The following is a 23,305-nucleotide window of genomic DNA, read 5'->3' as shown; positions in this document are numbered from 1 at the left end:
TGGATTTTAACCTATTTAAAACATGTCATCAAAAATCTAAAATTAATCTTAATCAGGAAAAATTACTAATGATATTCTATAAATTATTTTTTTAATTTTTTCAAAAAGATTCGAATTAGCTAGTTTTTCCTCTTCTTTTTTTCGGTTGAATTTTGAATTTTAAAGAGTCGAAATTGAAGATAAACTATGTTTCAAAATTGAATTTTCATTTTTTGTGTGTTTTCTCCTCTTTTAAACCGTTCAATTAAGTGTAAATATCATTAATTATTAATAATAACATAGAGTTAAAGGTAAATTGAGCAAATTGGCTATTTCTGGCAATTTATTTAAGTGCGTATCAAACTGGTAGCCCTTCGCATTAATCAGTACCCAAGAAGTAGCTCTTGGTTTCAAAAAGGTTGGTGACCCCTGCTCTAAAGTAATGATACTCTTACTCGAGTACCATTTTTGCATGCTACTCTACCACCTCTGTCTATTTAATATATGTATAATTTATTCATTTATTTTAAACTTTGCTCCTTCCTTAGTACCACTTGAGAGCCCATGACCACAGATTGAAAATTAGCATGTATTTACATGGTTAGATTGCCACTGCACATATTACATAACATATTGTGGCAATGATGTCATGGTCTTTGAAAATTAATGGTAAATTACTGCTGTACATATTGCATAATATTGTGTGGCAATGATGTCATGGCACAAGCCCCAGGGGGCATAATTTCATGCTTAACTATTTATGGGTTGCTCTGATATGCTGTGGTGCACCAACCACCAACTCTGGTTGGTTCTTCTTTCATTTTCAATGTTTACTATCTCTGCATTCATATCCAATGCATTTTACTGCAATTTACAGATGGTAACGGTGTCACTTTTTACAACAAGCCTCTATTTTCCACCAATAGAAGAAGAGAGGTGGAGTTGTGAGAAGTGGCAGCAAAAGAGGTGGACATTACTGTTTTAAATACCTTTTTTTTGCAAGTCTTTCTTCAACCTGACTGAAGGTATTTATGACGTGCATGTGTTTATAATTAGTACAAGTACAAAGATGCTCCAGTGTGATCTTGCAAATAGTGACCGTTTTTTGTGTGTTTGACTTTAAAACTGGCATACGTGGCAGAGTGTTTGCCGATGCGGACCACTCACTCATGTCAAAGTGACCACAGAGAAAGGTGCAGATTTTTTTCAAACAAAACAAAAAACAGGTTTGGGATTTAAAAAAATATATATATAATTTTATTTTTTTTTACAAAGGTTTGACATTTTCTGATTTACTAGGGCGTCCTTCGAGGTCGTTTATTAATTAACGTCTTCTGTTGTGTCACCTTACTCCTCAGTATTCTTGTTGGAAGAAAACTAAATAATTAAAAGCGTACAGAGTAGACAAAAACCAAACTATGACGAATTTAAAAGGACAAAGTAATCTCTTAGAGGGAGCTCGCATGAACTTAAAAACATATTTTTCATGACTCAAAACACACTATTCAAAGTTAGCATATTTAGTGATAACATAAAATACATTTTCAGTTATAAATATGTTTGTTTACGTTCTACGTGACGTGATAATAATCGGAAGTAGCAGACTAATGTGACATCCGGTGCCCAGCATGTGTGGGAAATTTTGGTTTTGAATTCGAGCATTCTTCTGTCAATAATTGTATGAACGGCAATTGTAACCCAGTTCACATTAAGTATTGAAAATATGACTTTCATCTATGTGTAACACATTTTCTTCTCTTTAAACACACTTCTCTGACGAAATGGAAACATGCTTGCTTTACTGAGCGTCACACAAGTCCGACAGCCCAAGAAAGTCCGTGAACGCAGCAAGTAGGCGAGGCTCCGGTGTCACAACCGCACGCGGTTGGAATATTTTGAAGTATAAGGCGGATGTTGTCTTGCCTTTAGTGCTAAATTGTCACCTCAATCGACTCCTGTCTGTGTATTTAATTTTCCTACCAGTAGTATATATATATAATATATATATATATATATAAATCCACACGAATTTTAGCTTGACTGGCCGAAATGGTGGCTGCACGTGCGCCTTCTTGTTAGGCGACTTTACAGGATACAAGATTTTTATCGTCAACATTTCCACATTTTGGCTTTATTTTCTGTGTTTTTTCCCCCCCCTGACACCATTATCATCTGTTCAGGTCAGTATGGTAAATATCTGAATATATACGTTCGTCTATTAGTCAAAACAAAAAGGCATCTGGATTTACCGGACATGCTTGTGTTTGAGCCAGGTGGCGTGGGAAATACAGGCGGTAGTCAAATTAACAACACACTTAATGTACCTGTAATGTTTGTACACTTTCACGCTCACTAGTTCTCGATCTAAAACAAAACATGCATTGATACAAGCTATTACAACAACATGTGTTGTTCAGATAGATAGAATAGAATGGACTTTATTGTCATTATATTTGCATACAACGAGATTAAGGACTCCAATTTAAGGTGCGGTAGTGGGAACAAATATGGGATAAAAAAAAATTACACAAGAAGTAATAAAGATAAAACCTAAGAATTGAAATAAATAGATTACTATCCAATAAAAATAATAAGCAATCATGTACAATATACAAAATACTGTACAACAGGGGTGCTCACACTTTTTCAGCAGGCGAGCTGCTTTTCAATTGATCAAGTCACGGGGATCTACCTCATTCATATATATAATATCTATTTACTTATTTATGAAATATATGTTTTTGTTAACAAGTTAAAGGTGTTTAATGATAATGCAAGCATGTTTAACACATATAGTGAATATTGTTAACAAGTTAAAGGTGTTTAAAGATAATACAAGCATGTTTAACACATATAGATTCCTTTCTTTCATGAAGACAAGAATATAAGTTGGTGTATTACCTGATTCTCATGACTTGCTTTGAATCAGACGGTGGTGCTGATAACGTCCGCATTTTCAAATGGAGGAGAAAAAAAGTCCTCCTTTCTGTCCAATACCGCATGAAAGTGGTTGGTTTTTGGCATCTTATTTGTCCAGCTTCCGTACTCCTTTGTATACAGTGCACACTTTACAAGAAATACATTGGCGGAAAACTCCGTAGCTTGCTAGCTTGTGCACGCCAGCTTTCTGAGACTCTTATTTTGTTAGTGCAGGCAGGATGAAGCAGCGCTTTTATTGTGCAACTGTGCAGTCGGTCTTTGGAGTTTTCACGACAGGTATGGCACCAGAGTCTGTTGAAATAAAAAGTGTTTCTCGCCTTCCTGTCGGTAATTTTTTCTTAATAATGAGCTGGCAGCAGCCAGCATCATCTCAGAAGACCCTCGGGTGCCGTGAATGTCAATCAAGTGACGAAAGTGACATCATAGGGAAGATTTATGATTGCTCATTTTTAGGACTATTTTTTTAATGCCTGGCTGGCTATCGACTGACACACCCTCCGTGATCGACCGGTAGCTCGCGATCGACGTAATGAGCACCCCTGCTGTACAATATACAGAACAAGACAAGAGTACCGGAGTGATAACAATCAGTGTCGGATGTATTGCACTCGAAGGGTAATATTGCACAGTAGGGTATTAGTGTAGGATATTGTATAGGGGTGAATTATTTATTATAAGTTATATTAGTTATTATTAGGGATGTCCGATAATGGCTTTTTGCCGATAATCGGCAGGCCGATATTATCGGACATCTCTAGTTCTTATAGTTAGTATTATAAGATTAGCATATATCAGTAACTGATGCCAGCTAGTGTGGCGGTGCGACAGTACGTTGAGTAAACCCTACTCACAAGATCTGCACTCAAAAATTTCGTCAGTTTAGATTTGTGGTCTTTCTGCGAGGCCGGACTGTGTGGGATGGCCACTGTCACATAGTGACCCACATTGGATTGGATTTAAGCATCTTTGATGTACAAAATGTATCAAAGTGGCCCTCCGCAGTCTTTAATTTTGCATCAAAATGTCATGCTCATGTGTAATTTTCCAAACATTTTGGTACAGTTCAAACATAGTTCTATTCATAGGCGCCGATTTATATTTATATTTCTGCCAGTGGGTGCTCGGTGTGTGTGTATATTGTAAGGGGGAGGGCACGTCCGGATAGCCCTGTGTAAGTCGCCGTGTTGAATGATACTAGGGACAGATAGCGCTCAGACAAATTGTATTAGAATTGTATCCAATAGGGAATAAATACTTCTAATTTAATGGGGATAGCTTGATTGGCAACATTAAATTGTCCCTAGTGTGTGAATGTGAGTGTGAATGTTGTCTGTCTATCTGTGTTGGCCCTGTGATGAGGTGGCGTCTTGTCCAGGGTGTACCCCGCCTTCCGCCCGAATGCAGCTGAGATAGGCTCCAGCACCCCCCGCGACCCCAAAAGGGACAAGCGCTAGAAAATGGATGGATTTCAAGTGTATACATCGTGTCATCTTTAAACATCTTCTGGCTGCAGATTAAACAAATACGTCGACAGTATTAAAAAAAAAAAAAAGATGTTCAGCAAAGTTAATATCCCATATGATTTGTGGCTTTTTTATTTTGTGAAACGGACCAAACTCGCCACAAAATTAACTAGAACAAGATTGATTTTTCTAAAAGTATTTTAAAGATTGAATGTTGCCATCAATCCCACGTGGGTGCTCGGCATTGTCCGTGGGTGCTCAGGCCCCGAAGCACCCACGGGATCGGCGCCTATGGTTCTATTTTAGTATTTGGTACTTCTGTTCGAGACACAGGTAGCTTTTGAGCTCACCAAAGGGTCCAAGAATATTTATTTCAAATCGTAATATTCCAAACATTTTGGTTCAGTTTCAACAGTTCAAACATAGTCCCATTTTAGTACTTTGTACTTCTGTTGTAGACACAGGTAGCTTTTGAGCTCACCAAAGGGTCGAAGAATATTTATTTGAACTCGTAATTTTCCAAACATTTTGGTACAGTTTCAACAGTTCCAACATAGTCCTATTTTAGTATTTTGTACTTCTGTTCTAGACACAGGTAGCTTTTGAGCTCACCAAAGGGTCCAATATTATTTGTTCCAACTCTTATATTTTATAACATAAGTGTTCAATTCAGACATAATGCCTAGAAATTACCACAAAAAAGCATAAATACCACAACCGCACTGTTCTAAGTGGAGATCTGCTTTGTAAATAAGTTTAATAATTTAAATATTGCCTGTCATCTAACTAAAGTGATTACCACATTTGTCATTTTGGATTAAAGTTACAAGAACTAGAATGTTCCACAATGTCAATAACAACGCTCACTGTTGCCATTCCCGTCCAATTACTGTACTTGTTTAAGACCTGATTTTCGATGCTGACTAACAAAGAAACAAAGCTTCTTCACCAGTCAGTCAAGCACATCAAACCACACTATTATCTTCTCTCAAAAAAACAAAGGCCAGAAAAGGTTGGGCACCATGCTCCACTGCCTTAACCCTCAGAGAATTTTGTTTTTTGAGATGCATTCTTTTCTCTATTTTTGGCCATAACACCTACTCTGTGGCCTAGTGGTTAGAGTGTCCGCCCTGAGATCGGTAGGTTGTGAGTTAAAACCCTGGCCGAGTCATACTAAAGACTATAAAAATGGGACCCATTACCTCCCTGCTTGGCACTCAGCATCAAAGGTTGGAATTGGGGGTTAAATCAGCGGGGTACACCCTGGATAAGGCGCCACCTCATCACAGGGCCAACACAGATAGACAGACAACATTCACACTCAGATTCATTAATTTTTATATTTTGTCATATTAACAATACACTGGGAAATCATTTATAATTTTAGCCCAATAAAGTATCTGAAGGACAAGAAAGTTCTCATAGACTTTAGAGTCTATAATTTTTTTTTTTTTTTTAACTTTTGCTGACATCCCTCAATCAAATTCAGTCCTGAATAAAAAACACCTAACATCCAAGTTATTTTTTTATATATTTTTTAACCCTTTGAATGCCAATTTGATTTGATTATGTCAGGGTTTTTATAAAGATTTGCATAATATGAGTTATTATCCATACAGTAAATGTTAAAGGGCTCTGTGATACTGGGGTAAAGATCAGGCCAAAATAGACATGAGATAAAACTTATTTGTTTGCATTGTTTTATTTTTTACTGTGTGGGATTACACCTTTTTTAGCAGTGTAGTATAATGGATACAAGCAAAGTCCCCATTGACTACCATTGTTATTAAGCTTTTTAACTGTACAGTCATTACACAATATAATCATGCATTTTTTAATTTCAGGGTTTAATTTTGGAGAAGAAGAAACAAAGAGTACCGGTACTCTTTGTCATATTTACTATTTGGAATTAGATGGGACAATTTTGGTCCAATGTTTCTCACAGAACTTTGAAGCACACGGTGGTGGCTTCCGGTGGTAGGGGGGTGATTCGTTGATGACGTAACAGTCGATGACGGCCATGACGCTTTAGAAATGCGATGAAAAGAAAAACAAAGGATTAGGACTGCCAACAATGTTTCTTGTGTCATGCTTTTTGCAGCTTTTTCATCCTTTAGCTTCCCTGTGTCTATTAAATTAGGTAATCCATTGAGGGTTAAGGAACACATTGAATATTAGATTAGATGCTTTTATTGTCATTGCACACAACATACAAAAAAACCTGATTCAGAGCTCAACTCCTTACAGCAGCATGAAGACATGTTAAAAGAAAAACTATACATTTAGAAATAAACAATCAGTCTTTGTCGTGTGCGCGTGTGTGTGTGCGCGTGTTCGCCATCGGTTCAGGTTCAGTAGTCTGTTCTCAGTTTGGAGGGAAAAAGCAGTTTTTAGTGTGCTGGTGTGAGTACTGAAGGTCTTGAGCCTGCCTGTTGTGACAGTGGTGAAGATGATGGGTAATGCTCTGAAAAGCATTCATCTTGTTTTCTGTCTTATTTTTTTTATACAGATGGAGAAGCAACTCGCTGAGGCAGAAGCCAACCATCGAGAAAATCACCAGAGCGCTTCTGAGCCTACAGCCCGAGCAGGTTGGAACAGTAAAATCGAGTATTTTTTGGCGCAGGTGGGATTCAGCGTCGGGCTTGGGAACGTCTGGAGGTTTCCATATTATTGCCATCAGAATGGAGGCGGTGAGTATATCAGTCAGAGTGTCCGAATGAACTATTCTCTAATGTCTCGCTGACTGATGCTCATCTTTTTTTCTCAGGATCGTTTTTGTTGCTCTACGTGGTGATGATGCTGGTTGTAGGCACACCATTGTTCTTCCTTGAGCTGGCAGCCGGTCAGGCGATCCGACAGGGAAGCATCGGAGTGTGGAAGTACATCTCGCCCAGGCTAGTTGGGATCGGATACTCCAGCTGTGTGGTAGGTTAACCTTTAGAATTGTATTGTATAGTCAACACTTGATTTTTTGATATGTTAGGATCTACACTAGGGCTGAGCGATATGGCCTAAAATCTACATCACGATACATATTGCAGCCTCCTGCGATAATGATATATATCACGATATGTTATTTTGTATGTAAATGATAATAGAACTATGTCAAAACAGGTTACAAAGGCTCCTAATTTAGCTGCTGACAGGCGCGCTAACATACGGCATTTACGGTTGTATTATTTTCTCAAAACTTATATTAATCTACTTGTTAATTTACTGTTTACATCTGTTTACTTTCTGTTGTAACGTGATTATATTTACACTACTGTTAAAATGCACTAAACATTTATTCTTCTGTTGTATCAATACTTTACATTAGTTTCGGACAATACTACAAATTTTGGTATTGATCCAATACACAGTAGTTACTGGGGCGGTATTGGCCATTACAATGCTGATTATGATGCCTAAAGTGTTCAATAACATTTTTAATGATTCATTTGATTGAAATTATAATCAGACAAAAACGCAGGATTGCGGTGTTACAATATAAATTAAATATTATTTACTACTGCTTGCTTTGATTTAAATCCTTTGTTTTTTGCCTTTAAAGCCCTCCTATATCCATCCAGTTTCTACCGCTTGTCCCTATTGGGGGCACGGGGGGTGCTGGAGCTTATCTCAGCTAGTTTGTAAACAACAACAAAGACGACAAAATATTTTTTGATAGTAAAAAACAGATCTAATCGCTGTGGTATTGACCTGATACTATACTACTTGGTATCATTACTGTTGATATTTATATCGATCTGTCACCTTTATTTACATTCAAGAGCTCTAGCTTGCAGTTAACATATCCTCTTACAGTGTGTAGTGTAGAATGTTTAGCTATATGATAAGTGATACTTATGAAGAAATGTAGTTTATTTTCCTCTGTGGCGGGAAGAATTGCTGACTTAGAAGCAGCTATGCACTGTGTAGGGACGTTAGCCACTAAATTGGACGCCACATTGTGTTTAGGTCGCGTTTGTCCGCGTGTCGCTGCCATATTTGCCGGACACAGCTAGAATGAGTCGTCATGCATTATCACGTTATAACAATAGTATTAAAAACTATATCGTCGGCCAAATGTATTTCATTTATATCGTATATCATTATTGCTTGTATTCCATCTTGTGACTTCTTCCCAGAAGTAAAAAACAGCGGTGGTCAACTGAGCCAATTTTGTGTGTAAAAAGCCAGAAAAGAGAGGTAGTAATGGTATAACATTTTTATGGATCTAACTAAAGCATTTGACACAATTAATCACAATATTTTAATCAAAAAACTAGAACGATATGGCATCAGAGGGTTAGTCTTAAACTGGATAAGAAGTTATCTAACGAACAGGAAACAATACGTGAAGCTGGGCGAACACACGTCTACAACGCTAAATATATCCTGTGGTGTACCTCAGGGATCAATACTAGGACCTAAATTATTCAATCTCTATATAAATGACATTTGTAAAGTTACAAAATATTTAAAGTTAGTATTATTTGCGGATGATACAACAGCGTTTTGTTCAGGAGAGAACACACAGGAGATAATACAAATAGTAACAGAAGAAATTAACAAATTAAAAAGATGGTTTGACAAAAACAGACTATCGTTGAATCTTAGTAAAACTAAAATAATGCTATTTGGTAACAGTAGAAGAGAAAGTCAAACACAAATACAAATAGACGGAATAGAAATTGAAAGAGTAAATGAAACAAAATTTCTAGGTATAATGATTGATGATAAATTGAACTGGAAATCTCACGTAAAAAATATACAACATAAAGTTGCAAGAAACACGTCAATAATGAATAAAGCAAAACATGTTCTAGACCAAAAATCCCTTCATATTCTCTACTGCTCGGTAGTGTTACCATATCTGAGCTACTGTGTAGAAATATGGGGAAATAATTACAAAAGTACACTTCATTCATTAACGGTGTTACAAAAAAGATCAGTTAGAATAATACATAATGTTGGATATAAAGAACATACAAACCCTTTATTTATTGAATCAAAAATACTGAAATTCCATGACATAGTGAATTTGCAAACAGCTAAAATTATGCCCAAAGCAAACTATAATCTGCTACCCAAGAATATACAACAATTCTTCTCAAAAAAAGAGGAGAAATATAATCTTAGAGAAAAACGTAATTTAAAACATTTGTTCGCATGTACAACACTTAAGACCTTCAGTACATCTGTATGTGGAATTAAATTATGGAATGGATTAAGCAAAGCAATCAAACAATGTACTAATATGATACACTTCAAGAAACTCTTCAAACTTAAAGTGTTACAAAGTACAAAGAAGAAGAACCATGACAAACATTCTCAATTTATTTCATCCATCCATCCATTCATTCATTCTTAAAGTAATCTTACTTACTTACTTACTTACTTAAAGTACTTAAAGTAATCTCAACATAAGAAATATGACTTACTTCACCAATTATTATTATTAAATTCTTACTATTATTTATTTATTTATTTTTATTGTGATTACTTATGGAGTTTATTGTGAATAAATTGTGAACAGGAAGTGAACAAAAAGTTTTAGCAACTGTTATGTAAAGAAAAGGGGTAGGATTAAATAAGCTCTGCTTCTTCCTACTCCTTTTCGAACATGTTGAAAAGAGAAACTGGAAATTGTGATGTTTCATGTTGTATGCTTGCATGTTCGAAATGAACTCAAACTCAACATCAGATCTCAGGGGGAAAAAAATGTAGTCTTCAGCCTTAATATATTTCTATTTTGCAAATAGAGTGTAATTATCTTAAATATTTATGATCCTTTGTCTGTTATAATTTACCTGTCATATTCTCAAGCATCCAGAAAAAAAACTCCCACAGTCTTCCCCAAAAATGTGAATGTTTCAGCTTTTGCCATGGTATATCGGATGTATTGAATATTTTAAGACTTCTTGATCATGTTGTTATAATTCTGTCAAATTTTCAAATATCCTTAGGTGTGCTTCTTTGTGGCTCTCTATTACAACGTAATCCTCGCATGGAGCCTCTTTTATCTTGGTAACTCCTTCCAGAGCCCTTTACCTTGGACAAAGTGTCCAGAGCAGGGGCATAATCTAACAGGTACATCCCATATTATTATACAATGTACACAGCAACAATGAAAAACAAAATCAACATGTTATTTGTTTTTGTTACAGTTACGGAATGTGAAGCAAGCTCGCCTACCTCGTATTTTTGGTACCGTAAAGCTTTGGATATCACCGACTCCATCAGCGAGACAGGCACTTTCAACCCGTACATTATTGGCTGTCTGCTGGCGGCATGGACCCTTGTGTGCCTGGGAATGATCAAGGGAATCAAGAGCTCTGTCAAGGTAGCTGCCTAAATTTGCACAATTAAGACGATGGTTTAATGAAAAGGGAACCAGGCCATTATGAAGTACAGCGATTATTAGAGGTCAGATGTTATTGTAAATGTAATGGTGGAGTATGGTGATTAACAAAGGCCTTTTTCTGATTGGCATTTGAAAATCGCTTCATTTGTTTACTGAGTCACAAAATATATACTTCTTGCTTGGTTGTCATTTATCCATCCATCCATTTTCTATTGCTTGTCCCTTAAAACCTCCTAGGTGATGTATTTCTCCTCCATCTTCCCCTACGTGGTGCTGTTCTGCTTCCTTGTGCGGGGTTTTCTACTTGATGGTGCCCTGGAAGGCATCACCCACATGTTCTACCCCAAGGTAATGGCAGAAAAACTTTCTAGACCAGTGTTTCTTAACCATAGGGCCAGTGGGCACCCTGAGAGGGCATTAATGTGTCACTCAGTTGACTAAGTGACACATGAAAACCTCAAACAATTAGAAGAAGCCTGTATCACGGCGCTAAATCAAACTTTTTTCAAAAGTCGCAGCAGGCTAAAACATGAGAATTTACACTAATAACGCACGCCGACTCCTCCACATGCATAGAAATTAATCATCCACTTACTGTACTTGTTTGCTGGACTTAAAGCAATGCGATCATACATAATATTGCAGCTTGGTCATATAATCTAATGATGTAATCCATACGATGCAATCAACATCTTCCCAACATTTCAAAATATGGGAAGAACACAACCACAAGAAACCCCACACGCTCTCAGTACCGCTAAGTTACTTGCTGCCCACATGTTTTCTTCTTCTCACCTAATACGGCCAAATAACACGCCCAGTCACACTTATCACAGGTGTTTTTATTCAGACTAATACAAATACAGAGGAAATTTGTGTGTTCCATTTGTACTGGGAAGTCGTAATTTTTAGTGTAAACTACATTTATTTAATGTGGTGTATGTGCTGTACATCGCTAGCAATGGCGTCTGTGTTTCCTCCCCATCCACCATGTTTAGAGGTTGTAGAAAGAGCCCATATTTTTCCATAAGTTGTTTATAATTAGAGAAGGCAAATGCAAAATAGATTTTGTGGATGTCGCCATCTTAATTTCTGTCCTCGTAACTGGAATGCTCACAACTCTGCTGTGACATCATTCCCAGCTCTGAATTCCGAGGTAAATGTAACGCAGCAAAAGTGTTGAAGAATGGCAAGAGAGGTGGGAACAGAAGGTAAAGGAATGCATTTATGTGAAATACATAAGTGTGAAAGTTAAAAGGGTGGGAAGTGCAGTAAGAAGAGAATAAATTATACTGACACGATTAAGGCTGGGGCACTGTATGTTTAACAAAACAATGAAATAACTAGGTAAACATCAAACAGGACTGTGAGGGATGTAAGGAGGAGTCATCTGTGGAACTATGTACAGGAAGTATGAGACAGTTTCTTAAGTGTGAAAATGATGGCCAAAGTGATGACAAAGTGGTAAGAATAAAATTATGTATTAATAATTTAGTTAGTATTTTTGTTTTAGCTCTGCAAAACTGTATGTTAATGTATTTTTCATAATTTTTCACAAGTCCCTTTTGCAGTTATTGATTAGCATTTATTTTTGTTATGAGCCTGACCTAAGCCTTGCTCAGCATGTTTTTGTATGCGCTTGTTTATGTGTTGAATAAATACAAATAATGTAATTAATGGCATTATCACATTGTTTCATTTCATTGACAATGTTTAGAATTATTAAACTGTACATTGGTTAGATATAATTGTTGAGTATGATGAAAATCAAGAGTGAGACTACTAGTTCTAATTACTTATAAAAAGCTTAAAAGCCCCTGATATAGACGGGAGGCACATTGATATATAGTACCTATGATGCAACTTGCTGTTTTGCCTCTCTCTATGCACAGCTGGAGATCTGGGCAGACATTCAGGTGTGGCGGCAGGCGGCCACGCAGGTTTTCTTCGCTCTGGGTTTGGGCTTCGGATCCATTATTGCCTACTCCTCCTACAATCCCAAGAACAACAACTGCCACCGTGATGCCTTCACTGTCTCCTTAATAAACTTCCTCACATCCGTGCTGGCTACGCTGGTGGTGTTTGCTGTGCTTGGCTTTCGCGCAGCTTCAGAATGTATTGAGAGGTATGAGGCAAATATATTTGAATAATAATTAAATCTGAATGCTCTATAACACTTATCATACTATTAATGCTCATAATGTTCATACTATTGTCTACAGCCGAGGGCGGGGACCCTGAATTAAAAGTTCAGTAACAGGTCAAATTCAGGAAATGTTTCGTTTTTAAAAACAGTTTTTCATTGTGGACCACGTTGCAGTTATAGTTGCTCCACAAGCTTATAAATGGACATCAAAAGTCAAGGAAAAATAGTTGCAAGCATGTATTCAAGTACAGAACCATTGTGCAGAAAGTGTATTGGTCACAAAAAATGCTTGTAAAATTCAAGCTAAAAGTGACAAAAATTGCAATTGCAGTGCAAATGTATAGCATAAATGTAAACAACAAATGCAATATCAAACGTGGAAAAAGATAAAACTGTTCGTTTTCCAATAATTTTGACACCGATCTTCTAATGACAAATCAGATATTGTTAAATATTATACTAAAATTTGTATTTAAAAACATGTTAAAGGTTTTGGAGCCAACTGAATTAATACAAATGAACATTTTGAGGTGTATTAATTCTATGTCCTTCTTTTTGTCATTTTTTAGTAACATGAAGCTGCTGTCAGAGCAGATCCGGAGCGGTTCTGTGGACCCAAACATGATGCCAAGCTTTGACTACTCTGAACCTCGTTCTGTTACCCTGGAGAGTTACAGGAGCTGGTTCAAACAACATGGAGAACATATCGCTGGAAATTTGACTGGCTGCAGCCTGGAAAAGGAAATGCAGAAGGTAATATTCAAATTGGACCTCCATGATTGAATCCCTTTGTCTTGCGCACACGGAAATTAAAGTTTGTGTTTGGGTTCAGGGCGTGGAAGGAACCGGCCTCGCTTTTATCGCTTTCACAGAGGCCATTTCTTTGTTGCCTGGCAGCCCGTTCTGGTCAGCCCTGTTCTTCCTCATGCTGCTCAACTTGGGCCTCAGCACCATGTTCGGCACCATGGAAGGCATCCTCGCCCCACTCACCGACCGCTTCAAGACTCTGGCAAACAACAAGACCAAATTCACAAGTAAACTCTGCTTTGTTTGTCTCATGTTGATTTCAGACAGAACACAAGCCTAAAATTTCATGTTTGTAAATATTCAGTTTTTAGCTGCGTCATCGGCTTTCTAATTGGCCTGCTCTTCACTCAACGCTGTGGAAACTACTTTGTCATGATGTTTGATGACTACTCTGCCACCTTGCCTCTCATCATCGTGGTGGTATTTGAGACCTTCAGCGTGTCTTGGCTATATGGAGCTGACCGGTGAGGACTAGTTACACTCTGCAGGGGAAAAAAAACATTTAATGTAGTTCTAAGTGCAAAGTATTGCGGACCGCCCTATTTAAATGAGGATTTAGCATGTACGATCCTGACTGTCACTATGGAGACACTCATTTTCCTTCACATTCCTGGCATCATAAGCGCCAACATGTGCTGTTGCGATATAATGTTGAACATGCAGCACACAAGTATAGTCTGCACCCCCTTTTCTAGGCTATATTGATGCGGAATCTCATTGAAAACAGAACCTATTTTTAACACGCGCAAAGGTGCGCTCAGGGAGGTGCCGCAGTGTTGTGATGGTATGTCTGGATTGACCCAGTTGCCAGATTCTGCATATACATAGAGACCAGGGTATACCCCGCCTTTCACCCGAATGCAGCTGGGATAGCTCCAGTCACCTCTGTGACCACGAGAGGGACAAGCGGTAGAACATTTGGATGGATGGATACGTTAAATGGATTGCGCTCCCTATTTTGCTCATTTTGGAGACCCAATCCTCTATGCACAAGCTTAGTAGATCAGCTTTGGGTGTGTTACCAAGTTTGCACGCATTCTATTACACGCAAACCTTTAGTAAATCAGGTCCTAAGGGTTTTGTGCACACATCAAACCAATAGCTAGCAAACAGCTAGCTAGTTATAATATACTTCAAAGTGCACCCGTATTGTGCAGCTAAATAAAACTGTTTCCTTGTCCAACTATATTCCTTTTAATAGTAGATTTCCTAAAAACAGGGGCACTGTTGGGCATTCTGGGCTCCATTATTTTCTTTACCCCACACTCAATACTTGCCAGCCAGGGCAGCCCTTGAATTTGCTCCAACTCTACACGGTGCCCCTGCTTAAAAATAATGTTAAAATAGTGTGTCGTTTTTGTGAACCCAATATTGTGGATCTTCTCATGAAATTAGTTTATCGTCACACCCCTAGTAAACACATTTATTAGACACTACATAACTTACTTATTCTTGCAATACCTATAAAATACCACCAGGTGACTATTGTGCTACAGACATATTCATGTTGCTTCCTATTATGTGTCTTCAAGGGATAAGTAGTTTTACCAAGTGGATATAATAAAATGTATCAAATGTTATTAATTTCTATTAATGGTAGCATTGCATCAACTACTGTATTTACATAGTCAATGGTCACTCAAACATTAAATGCGATGCCTTTCGGGGATAAAATTGAGGTGAGGTGTTCTGAATCGCTCTGCTATGAAACTAAACTAACCTTCCTCGTCGCCTTATTCGTTTTTTACTGTGCATACGTAGGTTTAAAGGTTTAACAGAGCTGAAATGAGCTGTGAAAAGATATACGAACAATCCCTCACTCTCTTTGTAAAGATTCCTGGATGACATCGAGGGGATGCTAGGCTGGCGCCCTAATGTGATCTACAAGTACTTGTGGAAGTACATCTGTCTGCTGGCCATGTTGGCACTGCTGGTGGCCACCAGCGTGCGCATGTGCATCGAAAGACCAACTTATTTGGCGTGGACGCAAGAGACGGTATGACACATGACATACACCAAATATGTCCTGCCTTAAAGAGTCTTATTCTGGTTATATTTTCCCAGGCTTCTGAGATGAAGGTACCATACCCAGACTGGGCTCTAGCTGTCCTAGCTTTGCTCATCATATTCGCCATGTTGCCTGTCCCCGTGGGCTTGATCTACACTCTTCTGCAAGACAGAATGAGGGGACACTTGGATGATACAAAGCCTGGTCAGTACAGTATTGTTAACACTGAGGACAGGTTTGAAACCCCAATGACGGAATTGTCAGGCGTGAGCCAACGCAACGGAGATGCAAGTTCTTACTAACTTCTGGGTGCTCTCCATTTCTATTACACGCCACACATGTCTGTAAGTCTTGTTGACTGTGGACTGTTTGATGGGACTGTTATTTATTCATGCCAGTGATCAACTTCTTCATTTGTTTTTGGTTGAGGAAAACCTGATTTCAAAAGCCTTCTAGTTCGTAAGCGTCAGCAAATATTCAAAATGCGATCTATTTGTATTTTGTCATATCTTGACTAGACGTCCATACAGTAAGGGACATGACTACCTTCATTGTATAAAAGTCTCGATGGACGGCTTCTGTGTCCTAGTCCTCGTTGTCATTAGTTGACAACAAGCATTTTCAAAGTGTGGAAGAGAACATACAGTAACTTGTTTGGGAACTCCCCCACTACCTGAACATTTTTTTTTCTAGACACCCCAGACTTTGTTCACTCTTTCATCGTTAGAACTGAAATCATACAGTGATACCTTGCTTTTCGGTAATATTCCATTTCAAAAGGTCAAACAAAAACCGAATCGTACGAAAACCGAAGCAGTTGATCACACAAGAAATAATATAAATTCAATTCATCCCTTCCAGACACCCAAAAATATAAAACATTTTTAATTGAGAGTTTTTGCAGTTTTACATGCAGACAACCATATGAAATACACATACAGTAAATGATCAACATTTAACATTATTATTATTACATTTACTGAAGACTTGTTGGCAAAGACAGCGATGAGCTGACAGAGGAGAGGGGAGAAGACCCACTTTTCGACTTGAGTTCTTTCTTGAATTCAATAGTTTCTCACCTTCTTTATTTAAATGATGGTACTCACAACTTTCTTTGACCCCACAATAGCTTATTTTGCAGCCATCCTGATTTGAGATAAAAAAAGCCCAGACTGAGTCACAAACTTGTTGGGTTTCTTTGTTTGGGCACTCTATTTTGTAGAATAATACGCAAATTAGGTTAGAAATAAAAATGTAATTATTTAAATTTTTGTTATGTGCAATGTGTGTCTGTATAATAACCGTGACGGTATGCAAAAGCTAGGGTCCAAATGTTGTCAAAAACCGAATCATAAGAAAAGTGGCTGTATGAAAACTGAGACACCCCTGTACTTTTGCATTTTAAACATACCAGCAGTTAACACTAGCAGGTTTTATTTTTTCCCCTCCTTATTCTTCTCAAGCTGCTGGTCCTTTTCTAGTGCCAAAACCAAGGGAGGCTCGCCTCATGTAAAAAAATGCTGCACAACAGCACTAATTCCAGCTATAGGCATGACAGGTTGAAAACAGGCTCATTCGCTACTTCTTCATTCCTCCAGTTTTAGATATTTAATGTGTAATTGAAATATTTGATTGTTGTGTTCAAAACATGTTTGTCATGGTCTTGTACCAGCTGTGTAGACAAGACACAAAAATGTATGTTGAGCTGACATTATTTTTAGAAATAGACATGCAGCAGTTTTTAAAGGTTCAGCTGAAGACCTGTTAGATTTTATGCATTGTTGAATTATAAGGTTTGTGAAGGTTTTTTCACTAATACACAATTATTAATTTATCGCCCACCGCTTACCCTCTTCAGGGTCACTGGTCCTGTCTGTTTTTTTTACACAAATTCTGTTCTTTGAAATTCAGGGGTTTACTGTGTGAACGATTCACGTTTGAATGCTGCCAAAAGCAAGTGCCTTTTTTAATGAGGCAGATTAAGGCATGTACAGTTAAAAAACCTTTACGTTTGTATACAGTCTGTATAAATATTTTGTCAAGAAAAATGTAATTTAATTCCTCTGTAAAATGTTTTTACTATCAAATGTTTTTTATTAAAACATTTTTTACAGCAAAAATATTTACATTTTTGTTTTCTTTTTTACATTTTTTCTTGTGTTTCTATTTGCAAATGTCCACACCCTTTTAGTGATTTTGTTTTGTTTGTTAGTGTGCTTGTCACTCTTTAAAGTCGTCCTTCAGCTTTGTTTGCCCTTGTTTGTATTTCCACTTTTTAAAAATAAGCGTCAGTGTTTTAACAGTGTGCGTCCCTGTAAAGCTGTGAAAGAAAAAGCAGGCACTCGACATGAATGCGATTGTACTTGTTTTTGATATTGGCATAAAACAAAAACAATACATTTAATGTAATGAGCAAAGTGTTTGTATTTCCACTTTTTTAAAATAAGCGTCAGTGTTTTAACAGTGTGCGTCCCTGTAAAGCCGTGAAAGAAAAAGCAGGCACTCGACATGAATGCGATTGTACTTGTTTTTGATATTGGCATAAAACAAAAACAATACATTTAATGTAATGAGCAAAGCAATGTGTTATCCAACTGCTAAACTTGCATAAATGTCCTATTCTGTAATTTTACATGATTCTAGAATGCTTGTGTGTGTTGTGTGTGTGTAAGGCATGTGTGGAAGACTACTGACACAGTAGTCCCCTGTGGAAACACTGCATCTGGGGAGTCAGTTGTCTTGGATGCATTTTCTCTTGTGAAGACTAACAAGGAGCCAAAAAGGACGTGGAACGACACCTGCTTCCACTTCAGGTAAAAAAAAAATATATATATACATTATTGCCTCAATATGTAGGTGATTTGTTGAAAATAAGGCAAGTCTTCATAACCCAAGCGATATGACTATTTTTTCCTTTAACGGTATTTCTCAGTGTACTCAGTTGACCCTCATGGCGGATTTGTTCACACTCTTCCTGCTGCTTCTCCTTCCACTGAGCGGCTCTCAGATCTCGCCGCGCTCAAAGCGGGAGATGGCAGCCATCCCTCCTACGGCTCAGCTGAAAAACCAGGATAGCACTCATCAAAATACAAAGCGTGAGTCAGTTACAACAAGTAAAGTCATGTTCATCTCCCAATGATATTCTATTAACCACAACAGATGCCCATGTAGATCAAGACAACGCCAAAGTGGGCATTTTTATTGTTGCAGCAGCTGGAACGTGCGCCCTGATGGCCGCTGTGTACTGCATCTACAACAAGTTCTACAACAAACAACCTTACCTGCACGCCGAGCTTCACGAAGACCCAGGTAAAGTATCGAAATGCACCTTTTGGCAATTAGCACAAGGTTCAATTTCAAACAAGACTCACTGATAGTAGTGCTCTAGTATGCTAATTTGACTTTCATTAGGTGTGCACAAAAAAATTTATTCATATCCGAATCACGATTCTTATTCAACATGATTCTAAATCGATTCATAATTTTCTAAAATGTATTTTTTTTAAAGATATATATGTATGTATATATTTATACATATACACACATATATATATATATATATATATACATATACACACACACATACATACATACATACAGTAGTGGTCAAAAGTTTACATACACTTGTAAAGAACATATTGTCATGGCTCTCTTGAGTTTCCAATAATTTCTACAACTCTTATTTTTTTGTGATAGAGTGATTGGAGCACATACTTGTTGGTCACAAAAAACATTCATAAAGTTTGGTTCTTTTATGAATTTATTATGGGTCTACTGAAAATGTGACCAAATTTTCTGGGTCAAAAGTATACATACAGCAATGTTAATATTTGTTTACATGTCCCTTGGCAAGTTTCACTGCAATAAGGCGCTTTTGGTAGCCATCCACAAACTTCTGGTTAAATTTTTGACCACTCCTCTTGACAAAGTTGGTGCAGTTCAGCTAAATTTGTTGGTTTTCTGACATAGACTTGTTTCTTCAGCATTATCCACACGTTTAAGTCAGGACTTTGGGAAGGCCATTCTAAAATCTTAATTCTAGCCTGATTTAGCCATTCCTTTACCACTTTTCACGGGTGTTTGGGGTCATTGTCCTGTTGGAACACCCAACTGTGCCCAAGACCCAACCTCCGGGCTGATGATTTTAGGTTGTCCTGAAGAATTTGGAGGTAATCCTCCTTTTTCATTGTCCCATTTACTCTCTGTAAAGCACCAGTTCCATTGGCAGCAAAACAGGCCCAGAGCATAATACTACCACCACCATGCTTGACAGTAGGCATGGTGTTCCTGGGATTAAAAGCCTCACCTTTTCTCCTTCAAACATATTGTTGGGTATTGTGGCCAAACAGCTAAATTGTTGTTTCATCTGACCACAGAACTTTCCTCCAGAAGGTCTTATCTTTGTCCATGTGATCAGCAGCAAACTTTAAATGAGCTTTAAGGTGTCACTTCTGGAGCAAGGGCTTCCTTTTTGCACGGTAGCCTCTCAGTCCATGGCGATGGACACTGACACCTGTGCTCCAGCAGCTTCCAATTCATTGCAGACCTACTTTTTGGTGGTTCTCGGTTGACTCTTTATCATCTTGACCAATTTTCTCTCAGCAACAGGTGATAGCTTGTGTTTTCTTCTTGATCGTGGCAGTGACAAAACTGTGCCATGCACTTTATACTTATGAACAATTGTCTGACAATTGCTCTTTGGACCTTAAACTTCTTTGAAATGGCTCCAAGTGACTTTCCTGAGTTGTTCAAATCAATGATTCGTTTTTTCAGATCTGTGCTGAGTTCCTTTGACTTTCCCATTGTCGCGTTTGTAACCGAGTCTAATGACTGCATCACAGGAGCCCTATTTAAATGGGCTCAGAAAAGTCAACAGGTGTCGTCAATCATAATCACTCACATGAAGTTAAGAGTCCATGCCATGAAGCTAATTTGATTTGATTGTAACTTTTCACCAAATTTGATCATCTATGTTGCTGTATGTATACTTTTGACCCAGCAGATTTGGTCACATTTTCAGTAGACCCATAATAAATTCATAAAAGAACCAAACTTCATGAATGTTTTTGTGACAGAAAAGTATGTGCTCCAATCACTCTATCACAAAAAAATAACAGTTGTAAAAAATTATTGGAAACTCAAGACAGCCAGAAATTGTTTCACACCCCTACTTTACAGTATAATTTTTAGCATAACATGTTAATCTAGTTGGTCACAAGTACCACAAGCTATAAAAAAGCCCTACTGAAGTAATCTGATTGTAACAAACATTTAAAAAGCTGGATCTAAAAGCTGTTATTTTTTTAACTTTAATTATTTGATACTTCAATGCAAATGCCGCCATCTTGTAGACACCCAGCACTTATTTGCTTTTGTTTGCAACTATACTTTACTGCTAGGGTGCCTAAACAATTTGCCTGCAAGGGCAAAAGTGAAAATGTGCCAATGGGCTGATTGTGTGTTAATTATATTACTTATGGTCAAAGTAACCCTACTAAAGTCCAATTTCAGGTTTGTGTAATAAGAAGTCAAACAATGTTACAGTGGGTCTTCTGCTATATGCCCGCTGGTCTCCTCCGTGGAAGTTTCCCCTCACTCTTTGCATTACCGCTGCTATAACTTTAAACAAATAATCGGTGCAAATATGTCATATTAAAGATGTATATGCAGTGAATATTTAAAACTAAATGAATTCTGTTAATGTGTGCTTATAAAAACCTTCAATGAAATCATCTTGTCCAGATCCAGTGTTTTTCCAAGCTTCAGTGGACTCCAGCGCGGTGGACGTGCAAAGAGCAAGCTACGGCTCCCTTTCAGAGGCACCCTCCGTCATCTCTGTGCCCCCCTGCCTGTCCCCTCCTCTTTCCGCCATGCCCTTTCCTCCCCTCTTTGCCTCCTCCTCCCGCTCTCTGAGGACCATATCTGCTGAAGACCTGCAGAGGAGTTGTATCTGAGTGGAAAGTATAGATGCAGCTCTTCTTTCAGTGTGCACCTAGCTTGTCGCTCACCTGCTTTAGAAGATTTTTACGCAACTGATGCAACTTATAATAACGTAAATAGAGGCATGTATCACAAACATCCACTGTTCTTACAGCTCTTTAACCCTACAGAGATTCTAGGTAGTCATTTTGCTCTGTTTGATAAAAATGTAGGTCAAATTTTTAGACAAAACATTCTCTGTTCCCTAAAGCCTCACAAAAACAGTGACACGTTTTTTATGGACAAATGCCCTTCTAAGGGGGAGGAAAGCTGTTGCAGAAGCATTTTATCCAGTAGTTGTATTATCCATTCATATTCACGCCTCACAGCTATCTGCCCAAAAACGTGCTATAGTTGAACTGTTGTAATGTATACGCATGTGTAGACTAAATAAACATACATTTTCACTAATTATTGTTGTATTACATTGCATCACATTATATTTATTACTGTGATTGCAGCTCTTCTGTGGGTTAGAGTGCGCAGGTGTACAGTACCTATTGTGTCTGGGGAATGTTGGGATTAAAAAACAAAAGACATAGAAGACATCTGTTACAATGTTTTGTTTCTAAATAAGGTGAGCAAAATATCAGAAACGAGGCTGCGCCACTGCAAAACTCATGATAGAATACTGCACGATACGTTAGCTTTTATGATATTATTGTTTGTGACGAGTTGAAAAATTGCGCATTTTGCACTGTTTTGTCTTAAGAGCTTGGTAGAGATTCAAAATGCAAAAATATGTTTGGTCTTAATAGCTTGGTAGAGATTCAAAATGCAAAAATAATATTGCAGAAAGAGGCAAAGAATGCTGAACTGCATGCAATTTATTGGATTTATATTTTCAACAATAATTTTAGATTTGAAATAGGCTGATAGCCTTTAAGAGCCTAAATCTGCACAAAAATATGCACTCCATGTCATTTTAGGAGGTATTCACAATGTCACGACCTGTATTGATGGCAAAGGCAAAACATTTTTCAATCTTTCAATTTTGAGCTGCAGAAGCTAAGGCCTCTCACAACATGCCATGAATTGATTAACGTGGACCCCGAATTAAAGAAGTTGAAAAACGTATTCAGGTGTTACCATTTAGGGGTCAATTGTACGGAATATGTACTGTACAATCTACTAATAAAAGTTTCAATCAATCAATGCCGTTACTGCCGCTCAGGATGCAAGCGGTAAGACAGCCTTTTTGAATTTCTGAAAAAATCCTGAGGGTCATGGAACAAATAAGTCAGGTTCTAAACCCCACCAAAACTGTTTTTTGTTCAAAGTTACCTATTTGTGTAGACAACAGGACAATAATCAATAAACTACATATGTGAGGGAAGGGCATCAAACATCTACTGCAACACCACAAAATTGCCCGTTTGAACTTTGTAAGGGATCTTTAATTATCCTGACCTAAATCAGCAAGAGATGATGCAACAATTGTTCTTACTGTTGTCTTTATTTGATTATGCTTGAATGTGTTCCGCCCCAATGCCGCTGGGATAGTCTCCAGCCACCCCCACGACCCCGACAGGGACAAGCAATAGAAAATGGATGGATGGATGGATGGATGGATACAACAAACCTCCAGCTAGGTGGCAGCAGTGCTCAAACAATCAACAGGCGGCGAGATTTAT

At 37.8% G+C, this 23,305-nt stretch overlaps 1 protein-coding gene across 6 annotated transcripts; it reads left to right on the top strand.

Annotated features, from left to right (window-relative positions):
* Positions 1–980: 980 nt before the first annotated feature.
* Positions 981–22,011, top strand: LOC133655636 (sodium-dependent neutral amino acid transporter B(0)AT2-like). 6 transcript variants are annotated; one of them, XM_062055974.1, is made up of 16 exons: positions 1,837–2,159; positions 6,892–7,072; positions 7,150–7,307; positions 10,334–10,457; positions 10,535–10,710; positions 10,969–11,079; positions 12,624–12,856; positions 13,447–13,630; positions 13,710–13,911; positions 13,989–14,148; positions 15,518–15,680; positions 15,749–15,896; positions 18,365–18,505; positions 18,700–18,787; positions 18,852–19,001; positions 21,435–22,011. In XM_062055974.1, exons 2-13 carry the CDS (start codon positions 6,892–6,894, stop codon positions 18,391–18,393), a joined length of 1,869 nt encoding a protein of 622 aa, XP_061911958.1. In that variant the 5' UTR covers positions 1,837–2,159; the 3' UTR covers positions 18,394–18,505; positions 18,700–18,787; positions 18,852–19,001; positions 21,435–22,011. The 6 variants fall into 6 exon arrangements, with proteins under 6 accessions (XP_061911954.1, XP_061911958.1, XP_061911957.1 ...); XM_062055973.1 differs by having other exon boundaries at positions 18,625–18,787; positions 18,903–19,001; XM_062055972.1 differs by having other exon boundaries at positions 18,625–18,787; positions 18,864–19,001.
* The last annotated feature ends 1,294 nt before the right edge of the window (positions 22,012–23,305 follow it).

The sequence above is a fragment of the Entelurus aequoreus genome, linkage group LG08 (genome assembly GCF_033978785.1).
Source record: "Entelurus aequoreus isolate RoL-2023_Sb linkage group LG08, RoL_Eaeq_v1.1, whole genome shotgun sequence".
Lineage (NCBI taxonomy): Eukaryota > Metazoa > Chordata > Actinopteri > Syngnathiformes > Syngnathidae > Entelurus > Entelurus aequoreus.
The sequence above is the reverse complement of the archived record's forward strand: the minus strand, read 5'-3'. Positions and strand labels throughout refer to the sequence as shown.